Raw genomic sequence first — 20,520 nt, forward strand, 5'->3', positions numbered from 1 at the left:
ATGTGACTCCAGTGGTTTAACCTCAATTTTACGAGGAGACTTGAGTGCTTTGCTTACGGAAACATCCCCTAGAGTTCGCTAGAGCACCACGACTCATGTGTGTTGTGTTGACGTGAGAGCAGCCATTGTTGCATTAACGTGTGTTGCAGGTTAATTTTTTTTTTTTTTTTTAAATAAAGTGGTAAACTATGTTTTTTTGTTGTTGTTTTTTTACACAAACAAAGCACTTGCGTCTCTTCATAAAATTGGGGTTAAACCCCTGGAGTCATATGGATAACTTTAATGATTTATTTACCTTTCTGGGGTTTTAAAGTGGTAGTTGTGTAAACTGTCAATGGAGGAACAGAAAGCTCTCAGATTTCATTAAAAAGATCTTTGTTTGGTTTCCAAAGATGACCGAATGTCTTACGGGTTTGGAACGACATGAGGGTGAGTAATTAATGACAGAATTATCGTTTTAATTTTGGGTGAACTAACCCTTTAAAGTGCGTGTGTTCAACTTGAAGCGGCTGTGCATACCGATCGGTGTGTGACATCAAAGTACCGCAAGAGCGATTCGAAAGCATTCAGAGCTTTATTTAAGGTAGGCTAATTATGACATGGCGTGAATGCAGGCAGCTATTTTCAGTGATATCTGTCAGGATTTTTTATGTGTGGTATTCCACAAAATATGGACTATAATTTCGAGTGTAAGCTCTAGGGGGCAGCATTGGCTCACAAAACCATAAAACCCTAAAGAATATATATTGGGGATAAAAATGATCACCTGTTGTTTTTGATTTTGAAAACCAGTCTGATTGATCCCAGATTGCTTCTGATCTTGCTTCCGAGATTGTTCAATACAACACAGATGTGTGCAAACAATCAATCTTAGCACAACACAGTGTGCAAGGTAAAAATATAAAGTGCTTTTCTCTCAGTAATCCTCAAAAACAGAACAAGAAAACCCGATACTCCACTACAACCCACAGCTCTCATTTGTAACTGATTCACGTGCTCAAGTTTCACTGCTTTGCCTTTTATTTTATTTTTTCACAATGCTTCAAGGTTAATTCTAGGAGTTTTGATTCTGAAATAAACAATCAGTTCTCATCAGCAACATTTGTCCTAACGACTTGATTGAGATGTATTTGATGTCTGGAACGGCACCATGGAAATGTTAATGATAAAAACCAACGCTAAACAAAATATTCCTCTTGTTTGATTAAACACAGATTTATCTAGTTCTGGCCTGGCTGTGGTGCATGACAGATGTTCACAGTTACTGATGGCTGATGAGCAGTTGAGTTGAGGTAAGTGAAAAGACCAGGGCCTGTACTATAAAGGCCATCTAAACTTCATTCTGTCTTCGGATTCTGGTGGAGAGGTTACGCCCCGAGCGGCCCGTCAAGCTCAGGTACTGCCTCAGTAGCTGACTCACGCGCTTCTGGTTGTTCCACTTGCGGGCAGATTTCCTTATCCCTATGAAGCCACCGTAGCGTTTCTGCAAAGGCCTTCCGGAGCTCACCAATTTCCGGAAACCGTGACGACCTTTCATAAAACCTCCAAACCGCTTGGATACGCTCACGGCTGTCTCACCGCTCTTCTCCTCTCCTACACCATCCTGGTCCTCCTCTGTCCCCGGGTCAAGGTCTGGGTCATATGAAATTCCGAGTTTCTCCTCCTCTGAAGGCTTTTGGCTGCGGAGTGCTTGCGCGGCGTGTCGAAACCGCTCCAAAGCCTCAGTATACTCGACACCATTGTCATTCTCTATGCTCACTGTGGCCAGAGGCTCCCCTTCATCATCAGAGCGCTTTGATGTTTCCTCCTGCTGTAACGGTAGTGGAAGCTGGTTCAGACCCGCTGCTTGGTAACACAAATCCCAGGTCAATGCAGGAGAAGCCCGTGCCTCACATTCCAGGATACATACCTGCAAAATAGCAGAGTTTTTTTTTTTTTACATGACATGAAATATCGTTTCATAATAGAGATTTTTTATTCTTTAAAACAGTTAGATAAAATGGACAAATACTCATCAAAATGGACTGGACTGAACACAATTTAAATGTTGAAATGATTTCCCTCTCTATAATACAGTAAAAACAGGAACTTTGTGAAATAATATTACAATTGTTTTCTATTTGAATATTAAAATGTATTATTAAAATGTATTATTTATTATATTATTCCTGTGATGGCACACAGCTGAGTTTTCAGCATCATTACTCCAGTCTTCAGTGTCACATGATCCTTCAGAAATCATTCTAATATGCTGATTTGGTGCTCAAGAAACCTTTATTATAAGGCCTATTATCAATTAATATTATAAAAAACTTGATTTTTTGTGTATGTTTATATTTTGTTCCGTTAAAATAACGGATAGAAGAATATAAAACATTTCCCATTTAAAATGGAAATAAGTTTAATCCTTTGGAGATTTATGATGTTATTTGAATTTGCCCTTTCTAATAAAAAATCGAAAACATTCCTAGTGGCACAATGCTGCATGCAAACGGTCTTACCAGTGCAATGAGATGTGAAATGATATGTGGCATTGGTGCAAGAAATGATATGATAATTGAGTGACTAGAATGGGATAAAAATCTTTATTATGTACGTATGTATGTGATCAGCTCAGCTCTAGACAAATGTTCTTGCCTCAAAATGTTCATGTGATGCCCTCTCTAAAGATGATCATGTAGCGTGAGCCTTTTTTTTATTATCTCCCATTTATAGGGGAAAATAGATCATAAATGGTGTAGCGGCTTATACTGTAGCAGTGGAGTGAAACTAGAAGTTGCATGCATGGAAAGTAATTGGCCATTGCGAATTAAATGTCGATGCCATCTGAAAAACAATCAGATAGAACATAAAAGACAATATATATATATATATATGGGGATAAGAAAAACAGATTTAGCATGCACTGTATGTGAGTGTGAATATACTGTCTTCATCTGTTGATGAAATGTTAAAGTCTGACACCATTGTGGTGTCACAGAGGAAAACCATGCCCAAAGGGACCCATCTGGTCACAGAAAGAGAGCCCCCACCAAGTGTCAATCACTACCACAACATCAGCAGCTGACGGCACCACAGCAGCCAATTATGGGCAGGCATTACCCCAATCATCCCAGTCACAGCTGTTTGGTCTGCACAGTCATTAGCAACTTCATTACAGCCACTATTGTGACAAAGACCAACTTTTAACAAAGTTGATTTGTATTACAGTTTTCTCATCCACTCCTGCTTTAAGATATCTTAAAGACATATTTGATTTATTACTTGTTTTATTACAAACACCACAAAACCATGAACATTAATAGGGAGTTTGTATACTTTTCTATTAGTAGACGGGGCACTTACCAATGTATTAAAAGCTTGATGTTCAGGTAGGATGAGTCCACAGGTTAAACAGTCCCCTTGGCAGTCGCTGTGACCCGCGGAGCACAAGCATAAGAGCAGCAGGGTCCATAAAGGGGTCTTCATGACTTCTTCACGGAACACACACCGGATTAAACAAAAGTAATAGCCACTGGGAGCTCTGATGAAGGAAAGAGAAGAGGGGTGAGATGTTTGACTGGTAATCATTTTCTGCATTAAACATGCAGTTTACAACTTTTGGCTGTAAAGTCTGTAGAAGACTTTAAAGTCTGTAAAGTCTTCTACAGATACTCTAAGCACTTTATAGTGACTAAGAAAGCATAGGTTCATAAAGTAAAAGAGCAAATTTGAAGTGGTTCCTAGAAAAACTCTTAAAAAAATTACTGCAAAGCAATTTGGCTCAGGGATTGTAATTTAGTCATATTTGCCCCTTGGCTTCATCTTGCGCACTCATTTTATGTCTCCAGTTCTGTCAGGACCACTATCGTCGAATACTATTGACAATTAGCATACAGTTTGGATTGGCGGGATGGTTCTGTTCATTGCAAGAACTCCCTGCGCATCCATGCAGCCTAGCATGGATAAGAGCAGGGAGAGCAGTAATAACCCCCCTTAGGGTAAACAGAACAGAACCAACATGAATGTATTGCAGATATCATTAATTCAAGATTTTAAAGTACAACATAATTCGAGAATTTATTCAGATTCAAGGGGAATCAGAATGCCAAATCCTGACTGGGCGAGAGGAGGAGCTGGGGATGGAGGAGGGTAATTAGCTCCTGAGAAACACGAGAGCTGCTGATAATAATGAAGGAGCTTATATATGTATACAGTGATAGGCGTCGTATTCCTATAGGTAGACGTGGATCAGCTGAGAGTCAGCTGATGCGAGCTTGACTAACGTGACCTGCCAGAACCTTTTTACCAGGGGTCTGTGGAAGGTACTCCAGGGGTTCCTTAGAGATCATTGTTACATGATATATATTAATATATGTATTTTTATAATGATTAGATTTTTTGACATTTCTAACTACCGTTGAAAAGATTGAATCCTGAAAAATCTCAACTGCACAATTCAGCATTTATAATAAGAAGAATTTTTTCTTGATATTAGAAATAGAATGATTTCTGAAGGATCATGTGACACTCAAGTGCTGAAAATTCAGGTTTGTCATCACAGGAATAAATTACATTTAAAATATATTGAAATAGAAAATATTTCTCAAAATGACTGTTTTACTGTATTTTTGATTAAATAAATGTATAGCCTTGGTGAGCATATGAGTATACTTCTTTCTTTTTCGGCTCTAAACTTTCTTGCATTATCACAAATTTTCTAACTATATGAATGATCATTTGCTAAATATTTTTGATCTAATGGGGTAATATTCTTAATGAAAGCAATGAAGTTTTAGGCTTCCAATCGATTTCCGGGGTAAAGTTTGAGAGGTCTAGTACATTTTACAAGGACGTTCCCGTGCACATCCAAAGCCAATTTGACCTATAGCTAATCAGCTCTGGAAACACCTTTTTTTCACCCTTGTCAATCAATTAAAGGAATTCCTGCTAATCCCAGATATAAGAACCGATAATCTGGCACTTTAAAGATCTGGGACTTTAAAGACTTTCCCAGAAGTCAAACTCATGTCCCTCTGGAGATAAGATCAAGTCATGACAATCACAATGAAGAGCAAAGTCTCAAAGTGAATCAAACCTATTTGCAAAATTCACACATGAAAGTATAACGTAATGATGTGGATCACCACCACCACTGAAACATGTCAAAATCCGCACCATCTGTTCCCCCCCCCCCCCACACACACACACATAGGCTACTGAAGTTCATTATGGAAACTCATCATAGGCCCTAATTAATGTCTGAATTAGCGTGTGTGGCATAATGAGAAGGAAATGAGTGCGGGAGAGAAAGAGCGGGAATGCAGTTCCCATCAAACTCTGACTCACACACTGCGCCAGCACACATTAGTCACGACCGCATTAGGAGAGAAACGCACACATGCGCGCACCTCTAAAAGCTTTCTTTGATGAAAGCCAACAAAAATCTTTCGGCGGAGCTGTGATGAAAAGTTGACAATAAAAGCATCTTGAGAAGTCTCTGCTCAGTGAGTAAGTATAATTACAGCCCATCATGTGGACATGGGTATCCAATGCACTCTGAGGGAAGGACCATCAAAAAACACTACACTAAAAAAGTTTTCCAACCAATTAAATCCCTTGCATCATTAATACAGTTCAATTTAGAGAGTGATTTGATGGAACTTTTTATGATCATCCCCTGGTATAATCTCTTATTAAAAGTGTTTGGCGGAGATAATGGAAATATGAAAACAGCTGGAGGGAGAGTGCAAAGGCATCAACCTTAGCAACTTGTCATCTGCAATACTAATTCGGTGCCTGTATTCCCAGTGAAAAATAAATATACCAAAATTTGAAAAGTAAACTACAAATACATTTACATATTTATACTTATTATAAATACCCTGCAATTGTACTTTAGGTATTCTAAATTAATATACTTAAAATCTGCTAAATTGGAACAACTAATTTTGTACTAAATGCACTTTAGTTATCCGGAAATTAGGTCAATTGTGCTAAAATTGAATTATTGCAAATATACTAATATCTTGCATTTAAAGACTGATATTATACAGAGATCATACTATCCTTACTAATAGTGATATTAAAAGCCATTTTAGGCTTACTATAAAGAAATGTGCATTGTGCAGTGAAGAAATATATTCCAAATAAAGTTGAATTATAATATTTTATATCAGTAAGTATCAAGCAATATGTCAATCAATATTTTAGTGGTATTTGTAGTAGTATGAAATAAATGTATTTTAAATACATTTTGGTATGGGTTTTTTTCACTAGGTTTATTTTGCTGAGAAATAGAAGTGTCCTGTTTGACCTAATTGACCCCAGTTTCATAGAAGAGATAGAAGTCTTTACAAAATATTATGATACATGTCATTTCAAATCTGTGGAACACAAAAGAAGATAATATATCTTAGTATTAGTGTTGTTTTGGACCCCATTGATTTTCATTGTACTGACAAAAAAGTTTTGGAACGATATGTGAGTAAATGATGACAGAAATGTTATTTTTGGGTCAACTGTCTCCATGAAAGCTGCACGCGGTGCACATTTCCTATAGGGAAGGTGCTCTGTCCACAGTCTTTGACTAATCTAAGGGAAAGCGACTAATCTGATTTGATCAGTCTGCTCGCTCTCTCCTACAGCCACCTGATCGTATCACCTCCACGGTAAACACCAAACCCCATTCTTATTCTGTCCCCGCACCTTGGCTTCAACTGAGTCACCACCAGATTCTGAAAATCAAGTCTGCTGCTTTTCTTCTGCTTTGTATTTTTCCCGTTTCTATTTCTGTAGGTCAACTGTGTCATGACATTTCATGCAACATGAAATTAATTTTACTTTTGTTTGGCTAACAATTACTTTTGTTTGTTTGTTCCACAGCAGACGGAAGAACATGGCCTCTTTCTCATTTCTCATCCACATTAATATCATCCGCTGAATGCACTTCATCTCGGATTTATTACACAGTAAATGATAGCTCACCTGTTTGCTACATCTAGCAACATTTTTTTTGTCCTTCGCAATAGCATCGTATCAAAATAATCTAGGTTCTCCTCTTTGTCATTACCATTTCCGTTGAGGAATGGGGGGATTCGCATGGTTACTTTAATTGAGAGCACAACGATAGCCAGAGGGCTCAGAGTCTGCAGTCCCGTTGCAGATGATCATGGTTCCCCTCCACACACACACTGCCTCTTCACTGGCAGAACAGCAGCAATCATTGCATTATCCTCCCCGTGGCCATGACAATGAGCATAAAGAGAAGGGGGAGGGAGTGAAAAGTTTCTTTATTTATTTATTTTTGAAGAACTATTTGCATGATATTTCCACTGCGAGGAGAAAATGCAATAAATGCCACTGTCACCACCTTTCAAATCAAAAGCAAAGGTGAAAGTAAATGCATACATCAGACAGTTTGACTCATGGAAAGTCACAATTCCTTCACAGGGTTTGCGATTTCAATGTAAAATCAAAATGATATAGGCATCAGAAGCAGTTATAATAATAATGCTGCTCACAATGAGCTGTGGAGGTGTATAAAATTCTAAATTCTATAAAAAACATTTTATTCATTTAGACATTTATTCAACAGTCTTAGAGTCCAAGTTAAGGAACAGCTGAGAATGGGATAAAATACATTCAGTTAAGTCTCACAATTATGCATAATTACAAACGATGTGGTTATGGTAGCTTCAACCTTATACTGGATTTATCTGAGTGATCCCTCGATTCTGTGCTGCTCACAATTTTTTATTGCAATTACTATTAAATATGTTGCTCAAGCTTAAAAGTTGACAGCTTCTGGAAATCCAGTGAGGGCATTAATTGATTAAATAGATTTTATCTTGCCAATATAAGAGAGTACAACTTTAATTGATAGATGTACGTAATTATGCATGCAATGCTTCTGCTCTAATGGATTTTAGGGTAAAAAATCAATTTAACATGGCTCAGGTAATTAATCTGAGGAAAACTAGTCTCCCTAATGCATGCAGTGCAAAGTTTTTAAAGAATTACATGAAATTAGACAAGCAGCTTTCATGTTTCAATTCAGAGGATTGGTGCATTTATTATGGGAAGCATAATCTGTGCAATTTGGAAGATTTATTTAGATACGGTGTTCGTCTTGAATTTGCCTTAGTCGTCCTCAGATGCATTGGTTTGAAAGATATTGGTACACAGATATTGGTTTAAAATATATGTCCACTTTTTAATGACATTCATGAATGCATGAAGATATTTCGCAGGCCTTAAAAGAGACATTTGATTGCAGAGAGAGTGCTTCTTACAGAGAATTTGCAAATAATTAATATAATAATAAAGGACAAATAAAGTTAAAAAAGTTAAAAAAAATTATGTTTATATATAATTATAATAAATACATATTGTTATATTCCTTAATTTGGGTAAAAATAACATTTACTTAATCTATCTTAATTTACATCATTCCAAATAATGATTCAACTATCATTATCTTTTGTATTGTTAAATATGATATGTTTATAAAACTGTTTATAAAAAAATTTAACCATAATTAAAAATTAACTAAATTTAGTTAACAAATAAAATCACCACAGATAGATAACAGTTCATATTTGTGCCTTGCCTTCACAATACTTTGCATCATGCATTATATATAGGCTATATATATATATATATATATATATATATATATATATATATATATATATATATACACATTATATGTATTATATATACATTAAATAAAATATATATATGACCCCACACAAACATATTTACATTTATTCCAGTCTTTTTTATTATTGATAATGTTATTTACTAGTATAAATTAAATGTTGTCTTAGAAGCTGAAAATATTAAATGAATAGCGCACTTGTTGCTATTCTGCGCAAGGCTGAAATTTCATTAAAAAATTGGAATGAAAAATAAGCACAAAATACTCTAGTTGATTAAAGGGAGTCTCAGTGGACACATCATTTTAGGTTTAGTTTAATTACGGCTGTAAAAACAGCTGTATCAGAATTGCTCTTTCCCTCTTCACTGGCAAACCCAGCGCAGACACTCAAGTGTCTGTGATCAAAGCTTTGTATGGAATGCATTTGTTTGGTACTGTTGTCTAGTGTTATATGCCGGTTCAATCAATTGTAAGTGGACATAAAATTAGTGAGAGAGCCTAACGCCACACCTCCAAAAACTAACATAATCCGGGATTTTTATGTTCTATTTTTACAATAAATCCATCCTTTGTAAAAGTGGCTTATTAACCAAAAACATATTTAAAAGAATAAATAAAAAGAAAGACAGATGTCTGCAAATGAAAAACAAACAACAAAAAGTTTACAAGCAACAGCAAGAAATTTCAGCCACAAAGGTTAATGCCGGTTAATTGGTAACCGTGAAGATGATTAATGAGGAAAAGCCATGAGTAATGGAAAAAAATATATTATTTAAAGAGCAGCACTTATTAGCTCATTCGCACCCCCATAAGAAAACCATTGACTGTGAATGCAATTGCAGTCATTATTGCTTCAACAAATATTAACATTAATAGACAAGCAATCAAAAAAAAAAAAAATGCGAGTAATCACAAAATACTAGTCACATCAGGTAAAAAAACAACAACCAAATGACCCAATAAAACAGGTATAATCTGCATTCTTTCACTGTGGAATTAGAATCAATACAAAAATGCAGGCATCACCATGACATCTTGTTTTACCTGCCGTCTGCGATAAGGGGTTGTTGTCAGTCTCTTTCTCACTTTCAGTCTTGAGGTGTGGTGGTTATGTCCAATCTTCAGCTTCTTGGTTTGTTCAACTGCTTGCCTGCTCCCTTTCTCTCCCCTCTTATAACGACACACCCCTTCCACTGGTTCAGCCCCCCCAGTGTCGGTGGATGGGGCTACACCATGGAGGGTATTACGCACAACCTGGACAGACATACAACCCTTAGTCAAGGCTGACGTATAGATCAACGTCACCTCCATCCCAAAAGATAGGACCTGGGCTAAAAATATGCATCATTCAAATTGTATATTCATTCTTGTCATGGACCAAAAAATCATTGGTTTTATCTATTGACTGTATGTGTCCAAACATAGTTCCCATCAATTAACTGATGATAAGAAACTTAGATAACGTTCCTTTAACAAGATAAGCGCTAACTTGGGAGTGAGAATTGCAAATTAAGCCTGAGATTTACAGTTGAGCGGTGCATACAGGAGAAAAACAAAATCTCCCAGAGGCAAAGGGAAGTCTCGGTGGACGCTGACACTTCACATCCACTCCAAAAGGAAAGACAGGATTGTGCACGCAAGAATAAGAAGACAAAAATTAAAGCAATGTTTAAAAGAGTAATGAATAATATAACTATAAAAATAACTTGATTTTATAAAGCATTTCAATAAAATGTATTTGTTTTTAATATATCAGCCTTAAAACATACTTCATTGGTTTCTTGCAAGTTGCAATTTGAAATACAATTGATCTGAATTGGCCACAACCCACAGGAAGTTGACTTGAAATTTAAAAAGGAATGAGAGGAAGAGGAATTTACTGAACTGCAATTCAGAGAAATGCAACACAGATTTTTTTCACACTTTGGTCCACAAAAGCTAATTTATTAAATATGACGTAATTTAAAATTTCTATCAATATTCTTGACTTCTTTCAAGTCAATAAGAAGTCTTTCTTAACAAATCTTCCTTTTATTAAATATCTAATTCCTACACTGTGAACAATCTCAACTGAAATACTGTATGTATATATATATATATAAATTTTGCAATGGCTTTTTTGAGTTTTACTTACTCCTAAAGTTGAGGTAACTTTTTTAAAAAATTATTATTTCATCAATTCAAATACATTGGAAACATCAATTGGATAAACACACTAAATTAAGTTTACTTTAGTACTTGTCACGGTGATCACGAGGTGAGGCACAGATGATCTAACTTGCAGCACTATTAACTTTAATATACTAAACAAAGCAAAAAAAATACAATGAAAACAAACACTAGTAGCAGTGTGAGCAAACACAAACAACACCAGGCAAAAAACAGACTCGACTAAGGCAATATATCAAGCAAACTCAATGAACAAAACAAGGATCAGGTGAAATCAATGAAACAATAAGTAACCATGACGACGACAAACGAAAACATATTTAGCAACCATGACAACACAAGGAAACACAAGAAATAATGCGATACAAACTAAAAATCCACGAAAACAAAACTGAAACAAGAATGTGACAGTACTAACTTACATTAAAATTCAAATTGGAGTTTGCTAATATCAATTCACATTCAAAACCAGGTAGACCAGCAAAAACCAGCTTGGATCTGGTCTTTCCAGCAAGGATGTTGTGATCTTACATAATGAGCATATATAAGCATGCAAAGCCAACAAAAAACACACGAAATCCAAAAAAAGCATGGGGAAAATTGAAATACTGTAACATTGTGTTCTAGCTGATAATTACTTGAATGAGCACATTATAATTGTAAGTGGTTCAGCATTAGAAAAAGCCTGTTGAAAAATAAACTAATTTGGGTAAGACCAGTAGCTAATATAGGTCTGGATAAGAGCACACTTTAAGTACAATAGCTTGCTTTGATCTTCCTAATCATGTCATTTCAGAGGCTGTTAAATAACATGGATTAGATGCAAAAATAAACTCAAATCCTGATTTGTAATTAATCTCTAAATGCACATAGTGATTATAAAAAGCATGTGTCATGTATTTGTGCCACTGATGAAATGAACCAATAAACATCACAATTATTAATTTCATGCGTCCAGTACTCAGTCTTTGATAACTCGTTCCTAAATAATAGACAACCAAAATAACCCATCACCTGAGTCCCTGTCCCATGCATTTGCATACTGTTCTATGCAGTAAGTCTGGAATTAGATATTATACACAGACAAACAGAAATGTGCCTTGCCGCTACAGAGGAACTCATCAGATTCTGTGCCATATCATATTACAGCAGTGGCTGAATCACGGAACCAGCACCTGAACGCATTGTGGTGAGATACCACCTCAGAGTAAGATTGAAGTCAGTTTACGCAAGATATGCAATTATACGAGTAGGCTTATTCACCTCTGTGACGCAGAATGATTGGGGGGCCTCAATGTTGTTTCATTCCCTTCATCATTCCAGGGCAAAGTTTTATTGTTATATGAGGCGATGAAGAGCACTGAGGCTTGTCCGTCCCTGTGAGACACTACTATGTTTTATGGGAAGCCCGTGGCAATAATTTTCAATGATGACTTTTAATTCTAGACACTTAATTGATTTAAACAGAATGACCCAAAGACATGATTCAATAATTATAAAATATGGGAAATATAAAGCCAGTGGGTGAGAGAGATTGAGGCTATAGAATTTTCTCAAGGCTGTAGAAAATCAACACAAAAATAATCTGAAAGGACTAGATAACATATGGCACTGAGTCGGAATATATCTCAGGACTCTGACTGGATGAGGAACGAGAAATTCGTTGGTCATTGGTTAGACATAATGTAGGTGCTGCTATAGTTAGCAGAGAAGTAAAATTAGAAGAAAATAATTGGATGGGTATTTTCTGTAATGCGAGAATGGGAGTGACAGCCTGTTCAGACAGTCAGGGCAGGGGATGTTCTTGTGTTATCATAGAGGTTTCCTTATCTGTGTCTGACATTTTGGTAACTTTAGGCAAGCATTAAAGGGCCACCTTGTGTCAGGGATTTTTATCAAATTTTAAAAGACTTAGATTCTTATGGGGGATTTTTGAGCTTTTAACACAAAACAGCTATACAATTACTGTTTAATCCCACTTTTAAAATTGGATAATCCTTGATTCTGATAGGGTATATATAGGGGAGACCATGAGGAGTCAAAGAAAGAAAGAAAGAAAGAAAGAAAGAAAGAAAGAAAGAAAGAAAGAAAGAAAGAACATAAACCCAAAATTATTGAATATTTCCTCTGTTATTGCCCTTGCAAAAAAAAAAAAAAAAAACATTATGGGGTAAATTGTCATAATATAACATAGACTAGGCCTACTATTAGGCTATTTTTTTTTCAGCTAAATCTTAACAGCAACAATGTAAAATGAAATGTACTGACATGTCAAATAACTGTTTTGACCAACAAATTGTATAAATGTATAACATTTAAAACACATATGTGAAACTTGCCCCGATATTATTTATTAGTAGACTACTCTTGACTGCATTTCAACCTACCTTCATTATGTAGCTCCGTCTTGTCTGAATGTATGCGTGGTTTTGTTGTGCTCACTAACAAGCGATAACAAAAATATGATTATATTGAATTTTAAGTTTAGAAAATTTAATTCACAATAATTTTCCAAACTATATAATTTAACTGGGTTTTAAACAGATTAGTGTAGTAGGTCTACTGGGCTTGCGTTGTTATGATTATCAAACCAAACCAAATTACACGCAAAACCTGACAAAACTAATAATGTTACAAACTATTAATTACGTTTCTTGATTTTCAGACACTAATAAAGGCCTTTAAAAGATTTGTATCAAGGCGAGCCTTGTTAAAAAGAGTTTCACTGGTCACTTTGAAATGGATGTTGACGTTCTAGTATCTTATTGGTGAACGCTGTCATCTGAAACGGCATTGACCAATAGAAAGGCAGAACACCACCAGACGCGCGAAGATCTAAAAAAATACGGAAGTTTTATTACGGAAATGAGGTGCTGTTTACATTTGATTTGTATTATGAGTGCTTGCAGGTCGGACACTGACAAGACGTTTTTATATGAATTATATGTTATATAAAAAACAAACAAACAAAAAAACTTTTGAATAACTACACTTTCCATTCGACGCGATTTAATCGGTAAGTTTATTCACATTATTGACAAAAAGCAACAGGAGTGGAAATGCTAAAGTAGTGCAATATTTTGATGGCGTCCATTTCTCTGTTATTTTAAAGCAAGATAAATGTTTAGCTATATTGTAACGACCGGTAATTTGATTAATAGGAACTGTCTTAATAGGAACTGTAAACACAATTGTGTTGTCTAGTTAAAGGACTTGGTTTACACACACGCACATATATATAAAAATATATTTTTTCACAAATTATATATATAACGTTATATATATATATATATATATATATATATATATATATATATATATATATATGAAACAGATTGGGGAAAAACATTTTTGAAAAGATATTTAATTCATATGTTATGCTATGTCCTCTGTAGTGGCCTAACGTTACATTATGAACCCGTTTTAAATGGATAGCCAGGTATGTTTCAGTTTAGTTTGCGCCAATCCTGGGTTTTAGGCACTATGAAAGTGGTTTGGCTTTTAGGCTTTTTGCAGTGTTCATCGCCATAGTAACTTTCGCTCTACGGCTAGGTTGGAGGTTATGTTCCAGGTAAGAGACCGCAACCCGAAATTGGACCAATCAGCTGTGAGCAAAGTGACACATGTCTGATGCGATAAAGTCACTCCCCCTGTTTCTACTCCAAATTAAAGGTCACTACACAGTAAAAGATTTTTAAAGACAAATTTATCTAGCTTTTAGCAATGCTTATTTATAGTAATAATTTTGTATGATTTAGATATTATTTATGCAATTATACCCTTAATCCATTACACGTGTACAATTTTAGTTTAGCAGTTATTATGAAGCACTTAGTTTAAATTATTATAAATATATAAAGGTAATATAAATAAGCTTTATAATCAAAAGATAAAGCTATAAAAATGACTACATGTGAGCTTAAATGTTCAATTCTCTCTATACCTATATCAAACATATAAACTAACATCACAACTATTACTTGCACTGATATAGAAAGACTTTTATACCTATACACTGTATCTAATTTGCATATTAATGTGTTTTTGGGGCAACATGTAATGAAAAAAGCAGTATAATATCGGGAGTAATAATTGGCAAAATTTTCATAATAATAGCTAATATTTCATAGGAATACCTGGCCATTTATCTATTTTACCCACATATTGCATGTCTTTCCTTATTCACTTGTTGTCTCCCAAAATGCCTGATAAACATGACGAAAGACCTGGTATCCTCTACAGTGGACATGTATGAAATCAATGCCCTGTTTTGTAACAGAAGGTCATATTTTGATTAGAAACCTCGTAACATTTTCCAACAACTTTATGACAAACAATTTGAAAATTTGTCCGATTTAAATTATTATTACAAAATATTATCATATTTCCATAAGAGTGCTAAATTTGATCACTAAATTAATGTCAGTCCTTTTTAAAGACCAATGAGGAGTTGTTGTCATGGTGAAACCTCCAAAAAGCCCTGAATGTGCTCTTTACAGGACATCCAAACTTAAAACTGTGATGTGATTGTGTATGATGTCAGAGAAATTCACTAAAGTATAATGTCCACTACAGACATTTATATATATTATATATAATTTATATACGTTGATATATATATATATATTTAATTATAAATATAATTTGCATACTTTTTGTAGTTAATGTAACTAATTTTATTGTTTTTTTCCCCTATTAGAATTTTAGAACAATGGAATAAAACACTCAACACCTGAGAACACCAGCACATCTTGCATTTGGTTCAGTGAACAACAAAGGCTGCTGGGATGGATGATATCTACACTTTGCAACAAGAAGTGGGACGAGGCAGCTATGGAGTGGTCTTCAAGGGACACGTGACAGAGACTGGCTGGTGGGGCGATAGGGGTGACACAGTGGCCATTAAACGTCTACCATGCTGTAGCCCAGAGAGTATAGAGCTGTATTTGCAGGAGCTCTGGGCTATGAGAATCACTGCACAGAACCACCCCAATGTCATCTCGCTATACAACTGCCTTCTAGAGACTGGACCTAGAACACTACAGCCCCTGAGATCAGGGAGGCTGCCTTTGGATTTGGTGGAGAGTGTTCTCAAAGGGAGAGTGGTGGACGAAGACTCAAAAACCCAAATGAGGAATCCTTCCAGGTCAAAGAGGAGACTGATGTCCACAGAGGAGGTTCCCAGGCGCTGCTTTGCCTTTTGGTTGGTGATGGAGTACTGCGACGGAGGGGATTTAAACCAGTACATTCTGTCCAGGCCACCGGATGCTGAGTGCAACCGTGCAGTGCTTGAGCAGCTCAGCAGTGCCATTACATTCCTGCACGGCTGTGGAGTAGTGCACCGTGATATAAAGCCAGATAATGTTCTTGTCCGTCTTACTAAAGCAGGACCGGTCATGAAGGTACAAAAAGGATGCAGTCTAAAATAATATATACGTTGTTATATAACCATCGATACTGGTTAAAATGCTCAATGCTCATGGCTTATGAAGTATTTGGAGTCAAACTAAGTGCAATTGTCATGGGCCCGATTTTCATTTTTTCCATGCTTTCATCTTGCTTTTGATATAGCCTATACTGCTAATGGAGCCACATTGTTTTTTTTTTCTACCGCCTTCCCTTTTTAAAAAAATTTTTTTATTAGTCTGTAGGCTTGAAAATTGTTCCACTTATAGCTGGACTGTAATAAATAACAAAGCAATACAAAAGTACTTTTGGACTTGTATTTGCAATTTTGCATGCTAGACATAGACAAAGGCTCTGGTGTTGCCCTACAATATAAAAACTATTCACAATAGTGCCTGGAGAACATTTCATAAGATAAGAAAATGACAGTTTATGATGTAAATCATTTGGAATATTGTCGTTTTTCTCCCCACAAATGACTCTTATGTATAGTCACAAATTGTACCTGACCATTTTTAAGCCTTTTCTGTTAATCAATATCAAAGACTGGGTATGTCAGCTTCAATGCAAAAAGGTCTAGCAAAACAATCAGCTTACAGATAAAGTTAGAAATGGATTGTCTTAAAATCCATTCTTCTAAAGTTTCAAATAATGAGTTTTTTACGTTTCATTGCATGTAGAGACAATCAATGTAGTGTGCTTTGAAGCGACTGATCCATTTTGCCCTAGATCCAGTCAAATATTAGGCATCGCACAATGTGGGCTTTTCTAGAGTTTGAGTTGTCTATAGTTGTTAAAAAAAACACTTGAACTTCTGTTTTTAACTATTTGAATGAGTGCTTTTGTAGTTTACAATATTTTCCATTGCAAGTATATCTGATATTTACTGTAGTTTAATTTTAACTGAAGAATTTCAATAATATTAGACTATATTTTTAAAATTGTCCTTATATGCAGAGACGAAGAAATGATTTGAATAGATAAATGGTTTAGTAGATATTTTTTATTTTATATTATACTATTTAAATACTTTTATTATACAATTGTTTAAATATATATTAAACAACAATTTTAATGGTTATTAAATTAATATAAATGTGTAAATTAATATTAATTAAATAAATAAAACAATAACCTCAGGTCTGAAAGCTGGTTCTAGTTATTAACAACATGTTACCTCCCTCCTCATGTATTACAGGTGGCAGACTTCGGCCTCAGTAAGATGGTGGACAATCCTACAGATGGCGTCCAGAATAGACTGGCTCTTTCCTCTACATGCGGCTCAGACTTCTATATGGCTCCAGAAGTTTGGGCAGGCCGTAGTTATACAGCCCAGGCTGACATCTTCTCTGTGGGTGTTCTTTTCTGGGCTGTGCTGGATAGAATCATTTTCCTAGAGGATGGCACCAATCAAGAACAACTGGGTGAGTTGAGCGAGGGAAAATACTTTGGCTCATTTAGCATTACCCATTTAATGTTTTTAAGGTCTTCGTCTTTACTTAATCAATCTGGATCCATGATGCATGTATTTTTATGATTAAAATGAAATAGGAACTTGTAAATGAGGTATTACGATGGCTGATTAAAATAAAACCCACCATCTTGTGATTGTCAGAGCTACTTCACAGGAAAGGGAATAAAAATAGGAACAGGAATATAAATTCTCCCAATTTTCAGAGCCTCGTTTCACTAGCATTGGCAGGCAGGTGGCTATTTTGGTTACTCCTCTTACTACTTCCCTCATCCGGACCACTTTATATTGGTGAGAAAGTTTTGTTGTTGAGTGCTTGATATAGTAGCCCATTAACTTAATGCGTAATAGCTGAGATAATGTAAAGTGGTCTGAGGACGCAGGTTGTGGATGAAGTGCATAAGCTATTCAGGCAGTCCTCAGTAATTACTCGGACCCAGCGACTTTCTGTGCTGCTAGCAGGCAAACAAAAAGGTCAAATGTTGTAGCTTATTTATATAAGGGCAATTAACATCTTTCCACTCTGTGTGGTGGGTATGCCTTGAAGTTTTGTGAATAATAATGAATTTGTACTAGGCAAGTTGTGCGTGGAAAAAATGCATCTGTTTGTTATAATGAACAGGGCAAATTCAAATGCAGCGTTTGGGAGATCAAAGCAAACTCCACACACAGTAATGAATGAAGGACCTGTTTCACAAAATGCTTGAAAATTGATTAAGCATAACATTTCCTGATTAAGCATAACAACGTTTCCTGTTTATTGTCGCTCTAGGTGCATATGTAATGCGAGGCCGCTGGCTCACCCCGTTAGGTGAAGCGCTGAGTCAGAATCCAGACCTGCAGTTGACCATCCCTATGAGGTCAAGACGTGCTCCACCACTGCCGCCACCTCTAAACCACGCTATGTGCGAGCTACTGCTGGACATGCTAGATTCTGACCCTGACACCCGGCCCACTGCTGACCAGCTGGAGAAGAGGGTCCGGCGAGCCATAGAGCTGCACTGACCTACTGATCTCAGAGCAGCATGCTAACAACCAGCCTACTTTGTACACTGAAAAACTTGAATATGAAGCCAATAAAAGTTATCGAACAGCACTGTTCATCCTGTTGGAAATTGAGACTTTAAAAAAATATATATTTATGTGTTACTTTCCTTGCATTTTCATTTAGTGCTGTGTATCTGTTACTATATGATGCTTTATGAATTATTTGTATAGTATATAGGGCTGCACAATATATTGAAACTTTGCAACTGAACAAATCGCAACGGCTTGAGATAACAATGATTTTAATACTTCAAAAAGTTGATATAACTATATACCTGGCAAAAAGTTGGTGCTTTTTTAATTGTTTACATTGCTGAAAATGTTTTTTATGCAATTCCACTGTAAACACTGCTGTTCACATTCAGTGAAGCTTTCTTTTCTCAGATAGAACTTAAAACATGTTGTTTATATCATTTTCAGGTTTAATTTAATTTTACACACTTAAAACAGTATCATTGCGTTTTTCTTTAATATCTTGCAGCCCTATTAATATAACTGTTTTTGCTCTCTTTTGTGGTGTTTTCATTGATTAAAGTGTTATTTTATGTATTTATTTAAAGACTACTAAAGAATACAAAACAAGTGCAACAATACAGTATTGTCTGAACATCTTTTCCAAATCCAAACTTGCTTTATCTGTAGAATACATAACAGCCTTCATGCTTATAAGGATAGTCAGTCATAATCAGTTTCAGTCGTGTTGTCAGATGCAGCAAGACACGAGAAACGGCACATTCAGAACGGTCACACCACAAATCGCCACCTTGAAGCGACAGTGTAATTATAGAAAGTCAAAATGACTGAATCCTTTGAAGTTTCTCAGTTGGTGGCGCAAGTACAACATCTAGATAGGAGGGGAAATAATTCGGTTTCCCTTTAATGTGTATCTGTGAAAGATGGCACACGTATCAATCATTCAGATCGCCTGTTTCTGCCGGTTTAGTGGCCAGTCTTGTAGTTGGGTTTTTGTGTGTGCACATGGCAGGATGCATCAAATGGCTTTTTGGTTTGGGAAGGTGCTCCATCTTTTACAGGAAATTAAAGTCTCCCTTTGTGATGGATATAAATGATTTGTGGCTGCTGGATTTAAAGTTGTGTTCAATAGTTTTCAGGTCTAGAAAATGAAAAACCTTCTGTAAGAGAGTAAATCGGCAGATTTGTTTTGACAAATCTCTGTGATCAACCCAAAAAGCAGTTAACTTCAATGTTGAGTTGATGAAAGCCAATAATAATGCCAAACCTGAATATTAATGACTTTAAAGAGTGTTAAAGGGTCACAGAGGGTTTCAAAACCTTACAGCCTCACCGGCAATAATATAATGCATCTGAGAATCCTTCTAAGTGGATCTCATCTGTGACATTTCCATCTCTAGAGACACTTTGCCCTTTTCCTCACGCATCGCTGGTTTGCAAATGAAACACTGCGATGGCTCATCCTGACCTCGGTGGCGAAATATGCACATTATCATGAGGTCATCATCTTGGCTACATCAGTATTAATTCTGCATTGGTAAGACTTCACTCACGAGGAATAATGACCGCAATGATCCAGCTTAATTAGCAAAATCCAGTATGGTATTGTCTAGTTAAAACTTCCTGAGATTTAGTGAAAGCTGCTGATTGGAGTGTACGATGACACGGACACAGTGCCACTGTTCATTGTTTTAACCGTGAGGTTATTATTAAGCCATTAAAGTCACAACAAAGGGTCTGTGCTGGGAAATTACGAGATCAACGATTGTTAAATCATCACTTTATTGTGGGGTGGTGGCAAAACAACATCATG

The 20,520-nt window shown here is 35.9% G+C and overlaps 3 protein-coding genes across 4 annotated transcripts in view; 1 reads left to right on the forward strand and 2 right to left on the reverse strand.

Moving 5' to 3' along the window:
* Positions 1-20,520, reverse strand: part of elp3 (elongator acetyltransferase complex subunit 3) — a 67,271-nt gene that overhangs the window by 28,402 nt on the left and 18,349 nt on the right. The gene's annotated exons all lie outside the window — the stretch shown is intronic.
* Positions 957-10,322, reverse strand: pnocb (prepronociceptin b). Of its 2 annotated transcripts, XM_056269484.1 has the most exons (4): positions 10,185-10,322; positions 9,686-9,895; positions 3,346-3,523; positions 957-1,909 (listed from the first exon to the last, which is right to left on the reverse strand). In XM_056269484.1, the coding sequence occupies exons 3-4, from the start codon at positions 3,466-3,468 to the stop codon at positions 1,331-1,333; spliced, it is 702 nt and encodes a 233-aa protein (XP_056125459.1). In that variant the 5' UTR covers positions 3,469-3,523; positions 9,686-9,895; positions 10,185-10,322; the 3' UTR covers positions 957-1,330. The 2 variants fall into 2 exon arrangements, with proteins under 2 accessions (XP_056125459.1, XP_056125458.1); XM_056269483.1 differs by lacking the exon at positions 10,185-10,322 and having other exon boundaries at positions 9,686-9,926.
* si:ch211-63o20.7 (Serine/threonine-protein kinase pdik1l-B-like) lies at positions 13,716-18,783 on the forward strand. Its single transcript, XM_056269481.1, has 4 exons — positions 13,716-13,826; positions 15,518-16,212; positions 17,415-17,640; positions 18,460-18,783. Exons 2-4 carry the CDS (start codon positions 15,598-15,600, stop codon positions 18,690-18,692), a joined length of 1,074 nt encoding a protein of 357 aa, XP_056125456.1. The 5' UTR covers positions 13,716-13,826; positions 15,518-15,597; the 3' UTR covers positions 18,693-18,783.

Source organism: Rhinichthys klamathensis, unplaced genomic scaffold (assembly GCF_029890125.1).
Source record: "Rhinichthys klamathensis goyatoka isolate OS25496 unplaced genomic scaffold, OSU_Roscu_1.1 h1tg000281l_1, whole genome shotgun sequence".
NCBI lineage: Eukaryota > Metazoa > Chordata > Actinopteri > Cypriniformes > Leuciscidae > Rhinichthys > Rhinichthys klamathensis.

What these genes read in the sequence shown, in the direction of transcription:
- si:ch211-63o20.7 (XM_056269481.1), top strand. Translation starts at nt 15,598, where the DNA reads ATGGATGATATCTACACTTTGCAACAAGAAGTGGGACGAGGCAGCTAT. An exon ending in AAGCAGGACCGGTCATGAAG is followed by an intron (nt 16,213 to 17,414) that starts GTACAAAAAGGA and finishes CATGTATTACAG; the next exon opens with GTGGCAGACTTCGGCCTCAG. An exon ending in CACCAATCAAGAACAACTGG is followed by an intron (nt 17,641 to 18,459) that starts GTGAGTTGAGCG and finishes TTGTCGCTCTAG; the next exon opens with GTGCATATGTAATGCGAGGC.
- pnocb (XM_056269484.1), bottom strand. Translation starts at nt 3,468, where the DNA reads ATGAAGACCCCTTTATGGACCCTGCTGCTCTTATGCTTGTGCTCCGCG. An exon ending in ATCAAGCTTTTAATACATTG is followed by an intron (nt 1,910 to 3,345) that starts GTAAGTGCCCCG and finishes GCTATTTTGCAG; the next exon opens with GTATGTATCCTGGAATGTGA.